General features: G+C 32.6%; 1 protein-coding gene across 1 annotated transcript; it reads right to left on the bottom strand.

Moving 5' to 3' along the window:
- LOC132744161 (uncharacterized) lies at positions 1-22,940 on the bottom strand. The gene is made up of 6 exons (XM_060732777.1): positions 22,792-22,940; positions 18,562-18,795; positions 5,747-5,976; positions 5,043-5,238; positions 2,942-3,133; positions 1-1,988 (listed from the first exon to the last, which is right to left on the bottom strand). Exons 2-6 carry the CDS (start codon positions 18,764-18,766, stop codon positions 1,432-1,434), a joined length of 1,380 nt encoding a protein of 459 aa, XP_060588760.1. The 5' UTR covers positions 18,767-18,795; positions 22,792-22,940; the 3' UTR covers positions 1-1,431.
- Between the last annotated feature and the right edge of the window lie 981 nt (positions 22,941-23,921).

Raw genomic sequence — 23,921 nt, 5'->3', positions numbered from 1 at the left:
CAAAAGAAATAATATATTTAAGATAAAATAGTTTCAATACAAAAAAAACCTCTTGCAATTAGTATCATGTACATTTGATGTGAATCAGGGGCTAATACATGGTAATATACAAATATTTTGCGTATTTGAGTAACTTGCAAGTACATTAAAGTCTTATACTAAAAATGTTTATTTTACAATAAAAACAAAGGATATGAAAAATAAACAAAAAATCTTATATTTGAAAAAATCATCTTGATTAAATATGTTTTGGAATCGTTCCTTATTCATGTATATAAAGCTTGAAGATTTACACATACATGTATAGAAATCAAGTATAAATCTGAAAACCTTACACACACTTTTTTTAGTTTTTCTGTTTAGTTTTAACAAGGCCTGTCCGCGCACAGCGCGCTCCACTTTCCTTAGTGCTGGATGGTAAAAATAAAGCAACATAGAAAATGGGACATAACTCTGTAAACATGCTTATCAGAGACTTGCTTGTCCTTGAAAGTATAAACAAATACTTCAAGCTTAAAGTGAATGCCTTAAACGTTTTTTAAGAAAAGGGCAAATTTTCTAAATCAAACAAACTTAAGGAAATTATAGAGCAAAAAGGGCTTAAAGGAGTATCTCCCCCAACAATTGCATTTCAAATTGATAATTGACATGTACTTCAAGTTTTCATTAAATATATTTGATACTATTTAAGGAATGTACCTTAACAAGAAACTTGTAATTCCGATTTCCTCTCTCATAAACATTTTGTTCACACGTGTATTATATATAATTATGGACCGCTGGCCTCTAACAAATGAAACAACAAAACTTCAAAAGTCATGTCAAAAAGGTTAACCAGGGCTCAAAATCTTAATTGAAAAGGAGGTATAACCTTTGAAATGGTACCCTTTCATGACAATAAACATTTCCACTAAGTTTTAGTTGAATAGAAGCATCCTTTTATCTTTTATAGTTTCAGAGAAAATAGAACTTAACAAAAAGGTAAAACCAACGGTCACGCCAACGCCGATGAGACGGTCATTACAATGTGTCCACATTTTATCTCCGAACAGTGGAGTTAACGTATTTATTTCACCTTGATTGTGAAACTGACAGCGTCATGTTATAAAACGTCCTGAAGGTCTTCGGCCTTTATAAAAAACATGAGAAAATATTAACAAGTCAATGAGTCATTGAAATACACAACAACAAATAAAGGGCTTGTTTATGAAATGAGTTGTTGTTCAGACAGACGGACAGATTGAGAGCGTCATGCTATAAAAAATTAATAAGAAAATGAGTCATTTAAGAAACACAACAACATATAAACGACTAAAAATAAACAACATAAACAGCAATCATATCTTCCCATAACTTAATTGCTATGTGACAAAGAAAATATATATCTTCATTATTTAAACCACCGCTTGAATGACATCATGCACACAAATGTCATTTCTTTTTAACGATTGTTTCCTTTGGTAAACTTTTTTTCCAGAGTATGCCCATCATGGACTTCTTTGTCTTCGGCTTAAAGTACACAACGCCTGTCAACCTGTGGACAATGCATGCTGTCATCTTGAATGGTAAAATTGTTTTTAAAATCTCAGTCATTTGTTGCATAGTCAGCCGATTATCTATCACCCCAAGAAGATAAGGTTCCGCCACTGAAGGATCGCCTTTCAACTGGCTCCTGTGCTCCTCGCCAATGATTGTAACGAGCTTTTCATGATTCTCTTCGCTGCTCAAATACTTAATAGTCCCTTTTAAATGTTTTCTAAATGTCTCAAGCGGGTCAAATGATTCACGAGTCCGTCTTGCTTCCTTTTGTTTTTTTAGATTTGTTTTTAATATTTGTTTAAGTTCTTTGTGTTTATTCCCTGCAATCTCATGACTTACATGTGTAAGGTACTGTAAAAGGTTACACCCATTAAAAACTTCATTCAACTTCTCTTTTAAAAATTTGATGAGGTCGGATCCGGTTTTCGGTTTCCGAAATGCAATTTTTCCTTAAACAAAAAGAAATAGTAAAAAATGAAATAACAAATTATAACAATGAAAAATGAAAAAACCTATTGTAATAAAAAAAATATGTTGTAAAGATAAACATAAGATTATGACCAAGCATAAATAAAATTCTATGAACAAATAAAATAATTGTATGTCGTTCGCCCCCTTTTTCTTCCGTTTTTTTTTTCTATTTCGGAATTAATAAGATCAGCAACGGTTTTTACCTTTTACAAAGATCAACGTCTTATCCAATTCGGTTTTATTTTAATTCATGGCGCAGGACTAGTCCTTGCCAACTTTCTAACGAAATGTTATGGCATTTTCAATAAAATTTTCTTCATATCACGTGTTTGTATATTCTTTGCCTCATGCAAAAACGCTCGATCTAGACTCATATTCCCTGATCTGGACAAGACTTAAATATCTGTAAGCTTTTATATTGATATCTTTATTCATACCTCAATATTCTTTTATAACAAATTAATGAAACTGCTGAATTGCTCTGATTCTAACATGAATAAAAATTAATAAATTCGCAGCAGATTAAATAAAGCTTGGAACATCATGACAGTCCAATGACCACTATGTTACCTGCCAGAACAAGAACAAGAAACAGAACTGTAGTTGACAACTCAACTTAATATTTAAAAAAATATACGAAAGAATCATTTTAAAATCGACTCAAAAAGTCTTAAGAATCGGAAGAAATTTAAATGTTTAGATTTCCTAACCCTTTGATTAAGGATGTTATAGAAGAGATATGTGGCTGAACGAGCTACTACAATTCTTTTTAACCATTTTGCTATTTGTTAAGTGAGCAAAGAATACACTTGAAAATATAATAACTTGTGTTTGCTGAATAACATACATGATTGTTTTCAAAATTATCTTTAAGAATTAAATTTTAGAAAACAGAACAGTCAGAAATATGCATGAAACTAGAAATTTTCACCTGACATCACTGGATACATTATCAGAAAATCATCCGGACAGTTAAGAGGTACAATATCGAATGGCGACGGCGGTAACTGTCCACTATCTCCACTACCTCCGGTGTCAATTTCTGTGACTTCCCCTTCCGCATCTTGATCAGTTGCTTGGTCAGAACTTCTAGAGATTGCTCCCAGTTGTAATGCGTCCGGATCTAAACGGAACAACATAGAAACACAAAACTCATATATGGGTCAGCGAGTGTATTTTTGTAAATGTTATCAATATCAGTTTTCATGTTGGTACAACTTGTATTGGCAAGTTTTGTCAAACTTAAAACAATCATTCTGTACCTATGTTTTCCTATTTGTATCTCTATTCTTCTATAGGTTATTTTCAACTAACATTTTTCCTAAACCTACAAATTACTTTTATAATGGCATTCCTTTTAAGCGATGTTATTTAAATTAATTGAATTATTTCCCAATCACATGTCCATGCATACCATGTGACGCATGAATGAGAAACAACAAAGGATTTGTTCAAAGATAATGGCGATTTTTTTTTAATCTCTCTGGTTGAAACGAAAGAAAAATAGTAAGAAAATAGGCTGAAATATCATAAAATGAGCCGCGTCACGATAAAACCAACATAATGGGTTTGCGACCAGCATGGATCCAGACCAGCCTGCGCATCCACGCAGTCTGATTAGGATCCATGCTGTTCGCTTACAGACCCTATAACAAGTAGAGAAACTGATAGCGAACAGAATGGATCCTGATCAGACTGCGCGGATGCACAGGCTGGTCTGGATCCATGCATGTCGCAAACGCACTATGTTGGTTTTGTCGTGACGCACCTCAAATGTAGCAATTTAAAAATATATATAATTTATATTCGTCAATCTTAAGAATGATCATGACAGGAAAAGACTTTCCTGGATATATTTGTCATGAGGATTAAAATATATAGTCTTAGCATCAACTTATCCATTTCTTCCAGACTGATCTACATTAAACTACATGAAGAAATGCCGCAATGCGAAACGACACCTTTTTAACGTACATGTCACACGGGAGCTTCGTCATCAAGTGCCATAACTATGCATATTGCGATTCGAACATTTCATTTTGGGGTAATTATGGCCTTTCGATTTTTTTTTTCATATATGATATATAGATGAAAAAATAATTTGTATCTTTCATGTTTCAACAAATTTGAAATGTTAATCATTCTAATTAACATAGAAGTAATCAAACCCGAGCTATCAGTGACAGTAATTTACCTGTAAAACGAAAACACGTCTTTGACCGTAACTCAAAATTCTAGGCTGACAGTTGCAAAAACAAAATATGATAAAATAGATATGTATGAAATTTCAATACACGTATAATGAAATAGAGTTTATAAAATCAAAGAATAGTTGCACATCTATGTAAAAAACAAATAACCATATTTCTGCCAGAATGTTCGCAAAATATGCGCCAGTGCTCTGGATGATGATGATTCTGTAAAAGTTTAGCAAAAATTGCTTGAGAAATGTAGGAGGAATTGAAAACAGAAGAGTACTTCTCTGCTTTTCAAAAATGTTTCAATCGCAAACACTGACAATATGCGCCAGGGCACTCGGAGAAAGTTTAGTCTAATAAAGTAGTAGCAGTTGAGAACAGAAGTGTATTTCTCTGGGTTTTAGAAAACAACAAAGTACAATAATTCCGTCATAAATATTTATGTCCTTATGCGCTAGAAGATATAATGACAAAACTTCTAAATGGTGAAATCGCGTAAGACAAATTGCGCACAGAAGGGTAATTCTCTATTTTTAAACAAAAGGTCATAATTCTTATGCCCGCCCGCCGAGATTTCTCAATCTAATTACGTGTACCAATTTTTTTTCCTTCGGAAAACCTGTTTTAATATGGTATAAGTATACTGGTTTTGATATTTACTTACCGCGTTGCGTGCTTCACTCTAAATTTCAAAGCCGGTGTTACTTTTGCACAATTCCTGCATTATTTTCACATTCCTGCATTACGGGACATACATGGTGTTATCAGTGACGTGGTTTTCATTAAACATTTTGTCAATCACATACCAGATAAAGGCTAGTTATTGTTACTTACCTTTTTCCCAATCTTTGTACATGTCTTCAGCATCGGTTAAATCAATAGCGTACAGATTGTTTGCCGAGTCTCTCGGATCTGTTCTTAACGTGTTTGGATCTCTCACGGACGGATTTTTTGTCCCTTGAACGACATTGACGTCAACGCCTGTATCGTAGGTGTCAGCACTACCTATCTCTCCCCTTGATTTGCATGCCTTTAGAATGGAGTTAAAATAAACAACATCTTTCTAAGCAAAAAGGTAACAAAATATTATCTTCATCTAGACAGCGATTAAATTGTGAGTTGTGTACCAGGATACAGTCAGATTATTGTTAAAATTGTTTATCTTACATGTTTTACTCTTTACTTATGTGACGACTAATGAAATCGCTTAAAATTTGGAAATTTTGTCACTCACGAATCGTCATAAAATTGGGTCACCAAATAGTGTCAATGCCTAAGTCATTTTACTATTCGTCGGTATTTTATCTTTAAAAAACCATTGAAACATCTAATATATATGTTAAACCTGTATCAGTTACCACTTCCGAATAAACATCCCCATGTAAATAAAAGCCATTCTTCAAAAACCTTAACTGATTAAAAAAAACTGTCTATTAAGGTTGTGGTGTTGGGTCTCTCCTTTGGATGACCTTTGCTAACAGGTTTGACTGTATAGTAAATCACGGCAATCAAAACTTGACTTTGTATAATGTATATACCTGTATGAAAAACAGCTTTGGTTTTCCTTTTAATCCTACTGAATTTTCATCATTGAATATATCAATTATCTCATCGACATAAATAGGAACATTATCCTCCGCTAAAACTTGGTGCCGCCAAACAGTCGCTTCATTTGATTTTTTTAGGTCTATTTCCTTTGCTTCGTGCCCGTGTGTACTCAATACAAGTACAAAACAGTCACAATCGTTGTTGTATGTGAACTTGCTGGCTGGAATAAAGATAAACCAATCAGTAACGTAAACCCACAAATAGGATGATAATGTAATGTCTTGATTGGAATTTAATAGAATGCCATGATTAAATGACCAATCGAATGCCTTGATATTTGACCAATAGAACGCCTTGATTAAATGGCCAACAAAATGCCTTCATTAAATGGCAAAAAAACATGCATTGATCAACATTTTGTCTTGATTTAATTACAAACAGTTGTTATGATTTAGTAACCAATAAAATTTAAAAACACATGAACTACAAATGACAGTGAACACAATATTCATGCAATAAAAATACAAAGGAACATGGAGGGCCAACGACTTGGTATCATAAGATGCTTGAGACGAAAAATATTGTCAACATTTTATTATAATAATAGCTTAAGTATGCAAACATATAGATATGTGAGCTTTACTTCTGCAGTATTATTTTATAAAGAAACAGCGTTACTATGACGTCAAAGCGCCCTCTATCGGTGGTGGCGAAATTGCGTCTTTTTCTCAGTAAACCAATCTGTTCTTATCAATTTTTATCCGATTTCATTCGTTTTAATTTTATAGTGTTCAGTAAATGTATGTCTTTGTAATGATATCTTTCTTTAACATTTGCTTCATAGTCTGCGATTCTACGTCATTTTTCTCTACGTTCTGACGTCCATTTATGATGCAAAAATCGCGCGATATCGCAATAAAGATTGTGTAATAAAAAAAAAAATTCAACGCGGTGAATTTTGCTATAATTTTACGAGCGTGTAGTGAGAATGTGAAGGAAAATATTTATGCAATAAAAATATAGGGTCAACGCGTAAGATATTTTGCTATTACTGTTTTAAAATAAAATAAAGGGAATGTAACGTAATGGTTTTGGTGACGTTAATAGACGTTGGACTTCAAAGAATTATACCAAATAACAATTTTCTTACGTCAAACATTACGATAGTAAGTATATATAAACAACACAGGAACTTGATGAAATGTATATTTTTTAAATTGTTGATTATTTTCTCATTGAAAGCATGCGCTAGATGAGCACATTTACAATGTTTAATCTTAAATACTTTTCTAATACGCAGGACGCAGTCTCATACATCTTTTAATTTTAATTTTATAATTTGATGTTTGTTTGTAATGAATGAGTGAAAAGTGTTATATTATTATATGAATTAACTAGTTTCAGCGCAAAAAAAAAATAAGATTCACATATTGCTGTATGAATGAAGTAAGAATATTAGGTTGCTTAGCTTATACCCGTTAGAATATTTATTTTCCGTGACATTCAGCTTTTAAACACTTTCATAAAATCACATACAGGCAGACGAGCCTCGGTGTCAAAACACATTGTAAAAATGCAATTAAAATAGATATGCATACAAATGTGAAATAAGTGATAAATAAATTCAGAAATAAAATTCAAATATGTGAAGAATATTTAAAAACAAACTGTACAAGAAACAAAAACATTTATTTTTGCTTACCATTTTTAAGTCTGTGCAATACATAGATTATATAATTATAATCTAATTTAAATGTCATGATAATTAGAAAATGGCAAACTATAAAACTTTTTGGAACTCGGATTTACGTATACCTACTTACCGCTTTTTCATTACAGTATAAAAAAATAGAAAACAACAAAAAAAACCGAAAACACACACCAAAACACGTGTTTATGATGTAAACAATAAAGTGGACGTCTGCCTTATCAAGGGAGATCAGAATCAGGTTTTTAACTTTGAATATTCTTCTATTGCCACGGTGTAAGCGGTAAAGTGTTCTTACGCTGAATTCGCAAGGTATGGATTGCGATTGCGTATTGTACTAATAGATTATCCTTTAGAATTGTTTACTGTGTATGAAATGTTTCGAGGTCAGCCTCGGACTCCTGTCATTCATTTCCGAAGAGAAGTTTATACTGTGAGAAACACTGGTTTCATTAAATTCCCTCAGCTATAATTGAAATACTGTTGAAAGCGGCGTTAAACCCAATATTTGAAAAATAAGAATATATAAAACATAAAATGCATAGTTTATTATTTTCATACGCTCTACATAGCACTGCATTATGTGCAGACAAAAATACACGAGCTTCTCCTACAACCATATTCTCACAAATTGAGGATCCTACATGATCGTCTTCAATAAAAGGGAATCTGTATTTAATATGCAAAATTCTCTGCTTATAAACATACAAAACAAATCAACGGATCTTTCGTCTCGATTCGAAAAATGATCGCGGCTTCAGGTTGCCTCAAAGATGCGCTAGTAAACGCATACCGCGAGTCAGCGAGTTTTAAGTAAATAAGAATATCTGTATTTATGTGAAATACGTGAGAAATTAAAACCATAGCACGACTTTAAATCTGAGTCTCACACTTAGTGCAGGAATATAAATTACAAGTATTTTGTACAAGTAGAAAAGTTTTAAAATAAATGTCTGCTAGACTTATATAATTAAGACTGCCAGTGAATCACGACTTACGTACAAATCGTTATTACTTCCAGATGATCATACATTTTAGTAACGTAAATTTGGTTCATTTCCTACTAACTGATATATACAATTCGAAATTGTTACATATGATAACATGGAAGTTTATGTAGTTCCGACATACACATAACATGATGACAGAGCGACTGCACCAGCCTTTTCATTCCTTTTTTTCTGACATTCTTTGCAAAATTTATGTTTGTATTATTTCAACTTAGGTGGCCTTTTAATTATATATTTCAATATTCTGAATTGTCTTTCAGTCCTCGAGGTAGTTATAACCATTCGTTGCAGTTTTTCAGAGATTGATAACAACTTTTGCAGACAGTCATACCCTGATTTGTTGTACATGTATATAATTGAAGTTGTTCATCGAAATGCAGGCACCTGACGGGACTTTTAAAATAACATTTTACGGTACATGTCTAAATACTATGGTTGTTGATGGTTTTCACACATTTTCATTCCAGTCAGTATGCTAATTATCGGAAAAGTCGTGAAAATTTCCTTGAGAAAAATATTTGACGTCACCAAAATCATTACGTTTTACTCACCTTTTATTTTATATTCCAATAGTAATAGCAAAATATCTTACGAGTTGACCCTATATTTTTATTGCATAAATATTTTATTTCATGACTTCGAATTCACTACATGATAAAAAAATTATAGCAAAATTCACCGTGTTGATTTTTTGTTTTTTTCACAATCTTTATTGCGATATCGCGCGATATTTGCATCATAAATGGACGTCAGAACGTAGAGAAAAATGACGTAGAATTGCAGACTATTAAGCAAATGTTAAAGAAAGATATCATTACAAAGACATACATTTACTGAACACTATAAAATTAAAACGAATGAAATCGGATGAAAATTGATAAGAACAGATTGGTTTATTGATAAAAAAGACGCAATTTCGCCGCCACCGATAGAGGGCGCTTTGACGTCATAGTAACGCTGTTTATTTGTAAAATAATGCTGCAGAAGTAAAGCTTACATATCAACATGTCTGTATACCAAAAATCATCAAGATCTGAGATGTTGTCAAATTTCGGTCGGAAAGTAGCGAGGTACCTTTAGCTATTGACGTCGTCAGAGGGTAACATGGGCATCCCGGTGCCATTTATAAGTTACTGTGTTTGAGATTTCTGTGTGCTCGGTATAATAAAATACTGCTTAGGGTGATAGATCACATACTGCTTAGGATAACAGAATAAAATGTTCAAATGTGTCAAAATAATGTAACGTGCACGGGCTACATGTAGCTGTTATATATATAATTTTTCTTATGGCTACTTTGCCACTTGATTACAAATGATTAAAACAATGATTTGTTCAAACTTTGGAATCAAGTTCAATAAAACATCGTTTATAACAGTAAAGTGCCTTATAGTTAATATGCTTCACTTGAACTTTATATAATTGGGGTGACACATTTTAGGCTATTCAATATATATAATAATCACTTGGGTATCAAGTTTTCAATACTTTAGTATTAACAATTACACCTAACGCAATGTTAAATTGATGCAATTGATAAACTTCGTAAATAGTGCAAGATTCCAAGTGATTAATCTTAAATATTAATTAATTATTTCTGTGATGTTGACACTTCGGCTGCTTTTTATACCCAATAATGTAGTTATATTTAATGATCGTTTACTGAAGTTGAAGAAATCAAGCATCAAGAGTTAAAATTGAGAGGGTACCTGTGATATAAAAAATCAAATGAAGAGAGGTAGCCACCGAAAGTAGGGTGTTTTATGAATATCACATTTATTTTTGACAATATACTGTCATTTGTCTGAAGATGATATGTAAATGAAGATATTGAAAATGTATGATGCACATAAAATCAAGCCACACTTTCATTGCAGCCCGAAAAGTATGTCGAGGTGATGGGCGAGGCAAGACATGTCGATTTTTGTAGCTTATTGTGAAGTTGCAGTACATGAAAAACGGGCACATGACAAATCAGCACATGAATAAAACATTCTAGTGTTCCGTGGTATACATGTTTTCTACGTGTCATACCTCCTTTCCTTATTACAATGAAATTTTACTGGATTGTTATCCATCGCTGGTTTGTTTTTAGCAGAGAATGACCTGTGCATGTTCAAAGAGGGTACCGTTTGAGCAGATTTCGCAAAGAGGGTACCGATATGGATAAGCACCGTGGTTATATTACCCCTTACTTTTTGTGTAATGTAAATTTCCCATAGGTCACTTGGAGTTATTATACTGATAATGCCTACTCTCACCTTTCATCTGAATAACAATAGATTTAACCATAAACATTGACATGTGCTCTTTTATTAACAAATATGTTGTGGTGAAATTCAAACTTTATCGCATGGTTTGGAACTTTTCCTTTGTTCTTACCAACCCATTATACTAAGTACACTTCAATGAGCATTTGAAAACTGTATTGATATATAACAGTACAGTTTTTTCATTGATTCATATAGGTAAAAAACTCGACTGCTTATAACGGTTGAGTTTTTTTTCGCACCTTGTATATATCAATGTAATATTTTCACAGAGGCTCCAATGGGGAAGTGGTAAATAAAATTATTCACGTTTCCCATTGTTATTTCGTTCCAGTCCGTAGTTTAGTTTATGCTTCGATAAGTCTACAACATATTTTGTTTCATGCATATTATATTACATTGCACGGTTTTCACGTGTTTTGTACCAGTGTGTAGGTATATATTCGGTGTTTTACTATTGTTTCTCACTCGAGGCAGTATTTGACAGCTTTAAACACGTTCTTTAGATTTATAGTTATTTAGAATATTATGTCGCGGGAAAATTCGCCACCACGTGCAAGTTTTTCAACAGTTCCAAGGGAAGAAGTTGTCTCCGAATTGAAGGGTTATTTTGATGACAAATTTAGTACGCTTCAACGTGATTTGAAACGTGATGCTGAGTGGACTGTTTCTTCAGCGACAAAGAAGGTAAAAAAGGATTCTTTAATTTCATTCAAGTCTTATCAGAACAGGAAACAGTTCGAGTTCAATAATACTGTTTTAGACTTACTTGACAATATTGATAAGGCAGTTTCCTACAGAGAGGCGTCTAAAGCTAAGGACTTTCTTGCTGAAGCTAAGGATGCTATAACTCATAGAAATAAATTGATACGTATTGCTGACGGTTCAGATCTTGGGTGGTCTACCATTAAAGAGTACGAGTTACTGGAAGTAGCATCTGATTCAGATGATGATAAAAGAATTCGTCGTGCTGAAGAGCGCGCTAAAAAGAAGGCTGATAAAAATGCTTATTTTAATGATAACCGTTTTGCTAGTTCTTTTCGAAACAACAGAATTTCCAGAAGGACGTCGTTTCGGTCACGGAGACGTGGAAGGACGACGTTACGTTCAGGCAGACTTGGAAGGACGACGCTCCTCTCTTGGATACCTGGAAGGACGACGTTTTGTTCCGGGAGAAGTCATTTGTTTCAAGTGTGGCCAAGAAGGGCATTATGCCAATTTCTGTTCCTCACACCGAAGAGCTTTCATGGTGCAGCAATCCAGCAACAAAACAGCTTCAGCAGCAGCAACAAATTCTGATGCCACCCAACTCCTCGCACCAGAAGGCAACAAACAAGAATGATTTGTGTGTAAGACTATCGAAATATGATAAGTATTTATTTTTTGAACAATTTTGTCAGTTAGATGAAAGTACTGTTTTTTGTGAATACAAAGAATCTCAAGTTGCTGTACAAACAAACTCTGTTAAAGGTAGATTAAAAAGTTGTATTTCGTTTTGGAAGGACACTATTCGGCCTTCTAACAATGAAATAATTTCTTTTATAGAACAAGGTTATGTTATTCCGTTTGTTGACAAACCTCCGTCTTTTTATTTAAAGAATAACAAATCGGCTTTAAAGAACAAAGAATTTGTAGATTCAGCTATACAGGATCTGTTAGATAAAAATTGTGTATGAAACATTTTTTAAGCCATATAACATTAATCCATTATCTGTTGCCGAAAATTCGTCTGGCAAGAAACGCCTCATTTTAGATTTAAGTGTCTTAAACAAATATGTAAGAGTAGACCACGTTAAATTCGAAGATTACAGGGTAGCTAAAGAATTATTAATTGAAAATGGATTTATGTTTAAATTTGATTTATCTAGTGGTTATCATCATTTATCTGTTAATCCTTTACACCACCCGTATTTAGGTTTTTCATGGTACCTTAATGGTAGGTTACGTTATTTTGTCTTCAACGTTTTACCTTTTGGTCTTCGCAGTTCACCATACATTTTTACTAAGCTGCTTAGACCATTAGTTACGTTTTGGCGAAGTCAAGGATTACGAATTGTTGTTTTCCTTGATGATGGATGGGGTATTAATAAAGATTTCTTAACTACTTCCAGGGATGCATAGTTTGTTAAGCAAACGTTAGTGAAAGCAGGTTTTGTTATAAATTTTTAGAAATCCATTTTTATACCAGTACAAATGTTAGAAGAAGGTTATCTTGAAATTCCAGATAGACGTATTTCTAGCACTAGAGTTTGTTGGAAAATTTATCAAAATCTTTGCGTCATCGTCTGCTAGAAAATTAGCGCAATTGGCCGGAAAAATAATTTCCATGGCTCCAGTACTGGGGAATGTCTGTTTTTTAAAGACTAAAGTATTTTTTGTATGTTGAATCCAGGTATACTTGGGACTCAAATATCAATCTCCGTCAATTTCCAGAGTGTATTTCATGTTTAAATTTCTAGGAATCGGAATTGCAGGTTCCTCTTAAGCTCAAACTTTTTGTAGGCAGTTTACCTTGTACGCTTGTATATTCTGACGCCTCAAACACTGCTGGGGCAGCTTATGTAGTTGAAGGACAGGGCCTAATAGCCCATACATTTCGGTCGGAATATGAAGCTAGTGGCAGCTCTACCTTCAGAGAGTTGTTAGCAATTAAATACTCATTATAGTAATTTTCTGGGAAATTGTCTGGCAAACATATTTTATGGCATACAACTGTGTTCATATTGTAAATAAGGGCAGTGTTATGGAAAATTTGCTGGTTGTTGCCTTAGATATTCATTCACTGTGTGTAAAATTTAGTATTTCTTTGAACATTCAATGGGTCAAAAGAGATTTGAATAAACTTGCTGATGAATACAGTAAAATGGTAGATGTAGATGATTATAGTGTGTCCGACGAGTTTTTTGATTTAGTAAATTCCATGTATGGGCCTCATACTGTTGACAGGTTTGCTAACGACTACAATACTAAGTTGCCAAGATTTAATTCCCTTTATTGGACTCCTTCTTCTGAAAATGTTGATGCATTCATGCAAGACTGGTCATCTGAAAATAACTGGTTAGTACCTCCAGTTGTTATGATTCCAAAGGCAATAAATCATCTTGTTGAGTGCCAAAGTCAGGGTACCCTTGTCGCGCCTTTTTGGCCGTCTAGTCCATTTTATCCTATGATTTTTGGACAAACTTCAATTCAAAAGCATTTTATTAAAGATATTCTTTTATTTAAGCCCACACAGCGCATTTACGTACAAGGAAAGAATAAAAATTCAATTTTTGGTACGGAACATTTCACTAGTAAAGTGCTTGTTATACGCTTTGATTGTAAATCAATATTGTAGGGGAGATAACTGTAAAATGGGTTTTAATTTTACACTCGTTTATTATCTTCTCTTGTTTTTACCTTTGTATTTTTTGTCAATTTGCAGGCTTGTTTGATTCATGTAGATGGAAAGACTTAACAGACACATGCAACAGTTCTGGTCTTCCGATGTCCGTTGTTTCAGAAGTAAAACACACTATTTTGGGTAGCAGAGAACATAGTACAGTGAAAAATTATATGTATGCTTTTGAAAAATTTTGTAATTGGTGCGATAAATGCAAGTTATCTTCTTTACCAGCTTTGCCTGTCACAATCGCGCTTTATTTAGTTTCGCTTATTCAGATGAATACATATTCATGCGGGAAATCTAAGTTAAATCAAAATTTCTATGCTATAAATTGGGCGCATGAAACTGCGTATTTTAAAGAAAATCCTTGTCAAGATAGATGGCTTAAATTATGTTTAGAAGGCTGTATAAGAAAGATTTCGAGGCTTGTACAGAAAAAGAGCCTAATACTCCTGATGTGCTGAAATTACTCATTAAACGTTTTGTTTCTGAAAAGTGTTCATTGGCAGATTTAAGAATTGTTACATTGTTTGTGATTTGTTTTGCTGGTTTTCTAAGAATTTCAGAAGGTCTTTATTTAAAACGTTGTCATATTGATTTCAAAGATGATCATTGTTCATTATATATTGAAAATGCCAAAACAGATGTATATAGAGAAGGAAATTATGTAGTTTTGGCAAAAACTGGAAAGTTTTCATGCCCGGTGCAATTATTACATAGATATATTACAGAGGCTGGTTTGATGGAATGTTATGATCAGTTTATTTTTAGAGCTGTAGTGTTGTGTAAAAAGTCTAACAAATATGTATTAAAACGTAAAAATGCTCCACTTTCTTACTCGAGAACACGGGAACTTTTTAATCAAAAACTTACTTCAATAGGACTAGATAGTCACCAATACGGTTTGCATTCACTAAGGTCAGGTGGAGCTACTATTTGTGCTAATTCTGGTACTAATGATAGACTGTGGAAAAAACATGGACGTTGGCGTTCAGAGACAGCTAAAGATGGATATGTTAAAGACAGTTTGAAACAACGTTTGTCTGTGTCACTAAATCTTAACATTTAATGATTTCGTGCAGCTTTATGTTGAATAACTTTTCATAATATGAAGTGATTATATGCTTGTGATTATATTCAGTCAATGATTGATTTAATTGTGGAAATAAATACTAGTTTATAATCTTATTTTGTGTAAGTGTTATATACATTTATCATGAGTAAATCATTGGTGTGATTTGACAAGGCTTCATACAGACAACAGATATAATTAAACTATTTAAAGATAACTATTATTTTAAAAAAAATAATTATTCATCTGATATCATTATTTCAATTGTTAATTATTATACATATTCTGTTATGTTTGTTTATATTAAATATATTTATTTCTACATCAGTTAATGAGCGTACATAGTTATTGAGATAATTTAATTTTGCTGCAAAGGCTTCACTTTTCAGTTTTAAATCGTGGAATATAAAATTGTTTGTTAGAATTTTTCAGGTGATCAACTTATACTTTGTCGTTGTTGTTTATTTTTTGTGTTTTGTTTTATAGCTTCATACGATGATTGACATGGGGTTTTGACGTTTGTCATGAGAATGGGAAGATCTATTGTGTTTGCAAAGTTACAAAGGGCTTTTGATTTCAATTCTTGGTAACGACTTATCGTCATGGATGAAATACAAAATGCTTGCAATCTTCTCCAGCACACAAATTTGCAGATAAGTATTTATTTTCACAGTTGATTTAATGCTGAGATAGCTTACCAATTTTATCGTGATGGTGAGATAGCTCACCGAATTGTTTTCTGATGCTGAGATAGCTCACCGATTTATTTTGTGATGCTGAGATAGCTCACCGATTTGTTTTGTGATGCTGAGATAGCTCACTGATTTGTTTTGTGATGCTGAGATAGCTCACCGATTTGTTTTGTGATGCTGAGATAGCTCACCGACTTTTTTATTTTTTGTTGTTGTGATGCTGAGATAGCTCACTGATTTATTTTGTGATGTTGAGATAGCTCACTGATTTGTTTTGTGATTCTGAGATAGCTCAATGATTATTGTGATGTTGTGATAGCTCGCCGTTTTATTTGTGATTCTGAGATAGCTCACTGATTTATTGTGTGATTCTGAGATAGCTCACTGATTTATTGTGTGATTCTGAGATAGCTGACTGATTTATTTTGTGATGCTGAGATAGCTCACCGTTTTTTATTTGTGATGCTGAGATAGCTCACCCATTTGTTTAGTTATGTTGAGAAAGCTCATTGTTTTATTTCAGAATCCGTAAATGCAGCCAAAACCAAAAGGCATATCAATTGCTTTGCTTTCGTCTAAACGATTAAAAGTTCATCATTCCAGGACAAAACATAGCTTTCTATAGATAAGTATTATTTTCAACTATATTATAATTATTATTATTATTATTATTATTTTTATTATTTTAAGTAAAACTTCAAAGAATATTGTTTTGTTTTGCTTTTATTGTTTTGGATTTATAATTTTCACACTTTATTTGTTTTTAATTGGTTTCTAATAATCTAATCTGAATCAAGTCTAATAGCGCAGGTTTTATTTTATTTTTTATTTAATATGGTTTCGTGTTTTAAATTTATAAATACAGTTCTTTAAAATGTTTATATAAATGCTTTCTTTGTTTTGCTCGATTGAAAGTTGTCAAATACAATGCCTAAATCCTATTCTGTTGTTTTGGTTTCTTTCTAGTAAGATTATAACATGGGATAAGTGAATAATTGTTTTACTCACGACATAGAGTGAGTAAATAAAATTATTCACGTTTCCCATTGTTATTTCATTCCAGTCCGTAGTTTAGTTTATGCTTCGATAAGTCTACAACATATTTTGTTTCATGCATATTATATTACATTGCACGGTTTTCACGTGTTGTGGTTTGTACCAGTGTGTAGGTATATATTCGGTGTTTTACTATTGTTTCTCACTCGAGGCAGTATTTGACAGCTTTAAACACGTTCTTTAGAGTTATAGTTATTCCCTCTTCCCGCCCTCCCAGTTTCTAAGAAAGGATGCTATTTAGTGGTTTTCAGAGTATCGTTATAAAAAATTATGTTTTCATTTATAATTATTAATATAGTTTTAGTATTTTTCAGGTTTATCGTTGGACAAATATGCATATGGCTTTCCGAATTCAGCTATACAAGATACTATCTACAGGTTCCAATGGAACTGTATACCTGAAGAGATTTTAACACGATCCAAACTACTTGCATTTATTTGTTGAAAGTTGTCAAATACAATGCCTAAATCCTATTCTGTTGTTTTGGTTTCTTTCTAGTAAGATTATAACATGGGATAAGTGAATAATTGTTTTACTCACGACATAGAGTGAGTAACGAACAGTCCCAGTAGCAAAATAAAATGGAATCAATAAAATAAAATGAAATAAATAAATACAATGAAAATTATAAACAAAGATAATTAATGAAATTAAATTTACTCTCATTTAATCAAAAAGGTACATCCGCTGAATTAATTATTTCCACTGAAAAAATCCCTTTAATCTTGAATCAATATTGGTAACAGTTTACAATCCGCCTCTAACATTGGATGTCACTTGTATATCTTTTATTTTGCGGCAGCAAAAACAACTTGAAAAAACTGCCTTAATTATCACGAATAACTGTAATGTAGCTAACGATTTATTTAAAAAAATTATTTATTTATTTAATTATTGATTTATTTTTATTACAAAAAAAAACATTATGTCATTGCTATATAACAGTTTAAGTATATATGAAACTTGTTAGTTACCGGGGTATAACACTGGATTGGGCGACATCTCGGGATGTTTCTGCAAAAAAAAATTTCTCGGCCTCACGGCCTCGACATTTTTTTTTTAGCAGAAACACCCCTTGATGTTGCCCATCCTCGTAACTAACTCGTTTCATGTACTAAAACTATTACTGAGACAATTCAGGAATCTATTCATTGTACCATGTGACTAAGAAATGTGTACTGTTACAGGGTAATAGTATTTTTAACAGTATAAAATTTGGTCACATGGCCTATTTTCTAAATACAAAAAAATAAAATAAAATCATCACAAAAATTCATCACAGTTACTGTTCGGGATAATAAAATAAATAAAACATGGGTTTGTGAGTAAAAGTAAAAATATCATCCCTTGTAAAAATAATGTTACCCTCGGCTTACGCCTCAGGTAACAGTGTTTTCCTCGGGATGATATTTTACTGTTACCAATCAACCCATGTGTTATTTATATACTGTCATCCAAATTGGGATGTGATATTTACATAAATGTGCTAAACAAGATATATCATTTAAAAACACGACTGCTGGAAATTTATGATTTTTAGCAATTTGACACATTGCACAAATAAGAATAGAACTGTTTATGTAAAAAAAAAGAATATAAAATTATGACAACCTATCTCCATTTTCTTTTTCATATCGACGGCAGATAAGTTCTTGAATGATGTCACATTAAAGTCCAGTCTTTTAAAAAGCTCTTGCGCCATCTCGACGTCTTTTAGACATCCCTTCCTCTCGTTTAAACCTTGGCCTTTAAACTCATTTCCGATTATTAGAGCCGTACCTCGGAACTTATGGTCAAACTTATACCCAGACATCATTACAATAACAATATTATGGGATTGCTTTTCTGGAAAATAAAAGATAAAATAAAATAAAAAAAATGTGAAGGATAGAGATTCCATTTGATAGAAGAGAAGTATTTATAGAGAACAATAAAGGAAATAATAAAACCTGAAATAAATTAAGTATTTTAGATTAAAGTTGTATTACTTTTTATAACAGACATGTCTTATGGGGAAAAACATGGGGCACAAAACGGTTTATCGAAGTTTTAATAGTATTTTATATCACTTGATTTAATTTAAACGAATTTATTTTTTGAAATGCGAATTTATCTTAAGTTCAGTTTTGTTGCAAGCTTTATAAGGTTATTTAAATACTCTGAGATAAATAAAATACCCTAGCAATACTTTTTATATAGGCTATTCTGGGAAAAGGCCACTGACTCAAATTCCGGGAATAATTATAGGCATTTTGGGAAATTTGAGAAAATTCAAAAAGTATAAAAAGTACTTTTTTAAACGATTAAGCTATTATGATGTTTCGATTTTTATTATCATAAAAAAGGTCAAATCTTATGTATATACATGTATGTAGCCTGTGCTTTAAATGAGGGTCCATTCGCCCGTTAATAAGGCACAAAAAGCAACTTTCGCTGTCGAGTACAGACCCCGGACATGTCACCAGTCATGCCTTAATTAAAGACACAAAGTTGTTATGATATACCTCCATGCAAGTTCATGAAAGATATGAATTTTGAGCTAAAAGTAGGCCATTATGTACATACGGCGGCCAAAGAGAACTTAAATGTACAGTAACCTGAGACAAAAAAATGAAAAGCTAAAAATCAATGCGACTGGGCACCTTTCATATCACAGCTATTCGACGAAGTGAAAGTACAGTTTTGTTACCGCGAAAACTGCCAATGTTATTATTTTCGATAAAATATAAATAAAGGCACGTAAAAGAACCGTAAGTCGTCGCTTTTATCTACAAATTTGGCTCCAAACGGGGAATGTGACAAATATCTATTTCATATTTTGTCTAAAAATAAACCTGCACCCTTTCTGTTACTTTTTCAACCTTTCATAAAGAAACTTGTCACAAATGCCCTCTAAATGAGGTAGGGTACCGGTGACGAGTAACAGGGTAGAACAACAATAAAACGTCAGTACCAGTAACAGCAGGTCGTCAGTAAGATCCTTAACTCGTCAATTGCTGTATGTTTATATAAATCTCAAAATAAAACCTATAAACAGTAAGCAAACGCACTGTAATGATCGAAATTCGTATTTAATGCGTTAAACAACATCCACATGTTACGATATAAGTTATAACTATCAATTTACACAAACGGTACATTTGCCAGCTAACAATGATTCGTTTGTAAAATTCATGCAGCAGGTAATAGAGTAATGGTATTAATAACAAGAAAGTACGGTCATTAGTTCATAACTTCAGAAAAATTTTCTTAGGTTTTAACAAACAAACCTTTGAAATAAATTGAAATTAATAAATTGGTTTAAGTACAGCTCGAATTCGCTATTCCTTTCATTATCTGTTAACATCAATATTGACAAAAAGGGGTGTCGATAATTCTTATATAAAATCATACTATTTATCGCCTAAATCTTTAACTACCTAAACAATTACTCATTTTTTAACCGTTCAGCGTAATGACGTAGTCGTTGAGTGTCGGCTTCGTCAGTGTTGAGACCGTGGTTCGATTCTTGGAAAAGGCTTTTTTTCTTTTCTGTTCTTTTTTGATTTTAGATATTTTTCAAAGAACTGGATTTCAGGACAATACTGTTTGAGAACATTTAGTTTTAACACAATTGCTTTTGGGGGCAACACAGTCGTAACTATAGTGATAAATGTAGAATGAAAGAAATTTAAATATATAGATATAGATATACAAATGAGCCGAAATTGTTAAAAACTGTAGCAAATTGAATTCAGAATTGAATTTTAAATAGAATTAAATTGACAATACTTTTCAATCTGTTTGATGACTGTTAAAATGTAAATACATTCAATTTTGCTAAATCGTTATAAGTTTAACTTTAAATTGTACAAGGTATTAAATTAATCACAGGTTTATAAAAGAGAATATGAAAATGTTTTCTAAAAGTAAAAACCATACAGACATAAAAAAAATTGCACAATTCCAGATTTGAACTCGAAAAAAAAGCATTTTCTTAATATACACTCGTCATACATACTCTCTAACCACTAAGCTACTCTGATTTACGTTTCTATATCTAATTCAATTCTTCTTTATTGCAGTAAAAGTGCAAAATGTAATAACTGAATAACTTGCACAACCCATTATATTATAATGGGTTGACCAATTAATGTAAACGTTATCGTGTTCGACTTATATTACATTATACAGTGACATATAAGTGACGTGTATAAGATTGTTTTTATCTCGTGGTCACGCGATAAATATGTCGGACCCATGCACGATGTAATACCTCGTGATCAAGAGATAACTATACCGTAGCCAAGAGATTTAGATAATGTTACACATTCTTCCTCTATGCCATCTTAACATTAAGCTTTTGTAGTACATTCATAATACTAAAGTAAGTGAAGCTTTCATTTTCATCTACATTAGCCTTGTATCAGTCCTGAATGTTCCAGTTTAAATTCATATTTTCTATGTGTCTAATAAATGTAAATTCCGTTATCTGAGCACCTTTTTCCTTTCTTGTCTTGACCAGTTCCTGCCTCTGCTTTTCTATAAAACTTATGGCACTGGCAGATTTCTTTCTTCTTACGTTTCTCTCCTTTTTCGCCTCTAATGCTACCTTTCTTTCTATCCTTTTCAGCTTGTTATTTCTGGATTTTTCTTCCTTTTCCTTTTTATGTTATCATGTTCAATCAGTTCTTCTTCGACTTCATTTGTCGTTAGAACCCGGAGCAGTTTTGCAATTAGCATCAAAAGTTGGCGTGACCAGTAGACATATGGAAGATCTTCTGAAATTAGCCTTGCTTTCACGAGTGGGTGCAATTTAATCGTCTCTTGATGCGATTTCTGCTGTATACATGACTTGGCCGTCTTGCTTTCAGAGACAACCCTTTCTAGTTGTCTAGCGAAAAGTATTTCATTTTCTTGTTTAATTGGTCCGAGGGCAACATCCTTTTTCTTCAAAACCTTCCACGTTTGATAGATTCTGTCATCTGGCAAGTCAATATTAAAGTTCAATTATTCATGGAAACGCCTCTTTTTCTTTGGTGCAAGTGTCATCTCAATCGCTGCAAAAGCCAGTTCAGGCGGACGGGGGCATTCTGTACTATTACATCAGCTATCTCAACATCATTGATGACTGGTTGAGGCTCTACACAAGCAAGTGTCGGTGACCCGTCTTCACCTTCTACAAAGGTGATGTCATGAAACATGAAACCTTGGTCGTCTGTAGGACTAGAGCATGTAGAGAGCACACTGCTACGTCTTTGATGCCACTGGACAACCTTTCAGGTGTTGATGTCATAGGATGTGTGTCACCAATGCACCAAGGAATAGATTCAGACTTAACGTTGGAATTGTCAAATTTAATGTTTGGTTGTTAAAAACTACGATAATATAGACATCTAACAACAAAGAAATTTGGCTATATAGTGCCTTTACATTTATATCATAGTTACAGTTATTAGGTTACTGAGAAGAAGAAATTAAGCAAAGTATAGAAATGGTTATCTTCTTTTAAGTAGTTTTTTTTTAAAGAAAAAAAAAAGAAAATATATATTTATCTGGGATATTAAAACTCGCGAAATGAGGGCCCCAGATGGTTAAAGGTCAATACATTTAGTATTCAAATGATTAAGGTTTATATTTACTAAAAAAAAATACCACTTCGAGTTGGTTTCGTTTTTAATCGAAATAATATTATAAAGTAAATACGACATCATGCACTTCAAGTTATATATACGATAGAGATAATAAATACATGGTCATAGTGGTTGATTTGTTAAATATCTGTAAATCGAAAGTTTAAACAAAAACCCTATTTTATTATATATATATCTATAGATATAATTATGTATATAAAACGTTTACCTGTGAAATTAGATCTACGGTGGATTAAATCTATTAAATTTCCGACCGTCTGTTTGAATGTGAACTGACTGTGTATTTTGAATAGATATCAGTACATTATGCTACAAATACTGTTTAATATGTAATTCTGATAAATGTACTACTCGGGTGTAATCTGAATACACAGCCTGTCATGTTTACACCTAAATACACATAATTTTTTTTTGTGGTAGTGCTATTGTTACTTCCCCTGGTACACTGTACTAAACAAAAGTACAATTATACAATAATGAATTATATAAATTATATTGCACTGCCGCCTAACTGAAAAGAAAATGTAATTACCCATATACAGTATATAGATCTTAGTTAACTAAAGTTAATTTATTACTTTATTGCCCTTTTTAGATAAGTAAACTTTTAACCCTATCTAAGTATATGTTAACTACAAGTGTCTTCCGTGCTGTTCTACAGAAATTAGAAACTTCGACGGGAACGATACTTATCATAGTGTCAAGCTTTATTTGGCCTCATTAATATTCAAATTAATTATTACGTCACTACAAGTTCGCTTTCTAAATGGTGGCCTTATAAATATGCATGAACTACGTCACTTTTCGCGCGCATGTTTTTTTTTTCTTTTTTTTTCAGTTGGGAAATATAGAGGACGGAAAGATTTCATTGCTCGATATTGAAACATCTTTCTTCGGAAAACATTTTCAAGGGGGTCATGTACCAAGCGCGCGCTAAAATTCTGATACCGCGAACACTTTTCCACCGGTATTTTGAACAAAAACGAGTCATGTAAAGCAATCAGAATAGATTTGAATTTAATTTCTTTTGCAAAGAAGATGTCCTTACTTCTAAATGCCTTGACTTTCTCGTCAGTATTTCGCGTTGGATGCGATCTTTTACACCCGGCGTTGAAATGTTACAGAAATTGAGAAATTTTCAATTAAACTGAAAGTTTCACACAGTTGCAAAATATTTTATTGTAGAACCTGGTTCATAAATATATATTTTCAATCTTTGTACGAAAACTGTCTTAAAAACGAACTTTTTACTGGAAAAAGACATCATTATGATACCGCGTAAACTCTCAAAAAATCATGATACTGCGTACACATTTATGCTAGCAGTTTTAGAAGTTC

Source organism: Ruditapes philippinarum, unplaced genomic scaffold, assembly GCF_026571515.1.
Source record: "Ruditapes philippinarum isolate M1 unplaced genomic scaffold, ASM2657151v2 ctg283_1_1_1_1, whole genome shotgun sequence".
In the NCBI taxonomy this organism is placed as follows: Eukaryota; Metazoa; Mollusca; class Bivalvia; order Venerida; family Veneridae; genus Ruditapes; species Ruditapes philippinarum.
The sequence above is the reverse complement of the archived record's forward strand: the minus strand, read 5'-3'. Positions and strand labels throughout refer to the sequence as shown.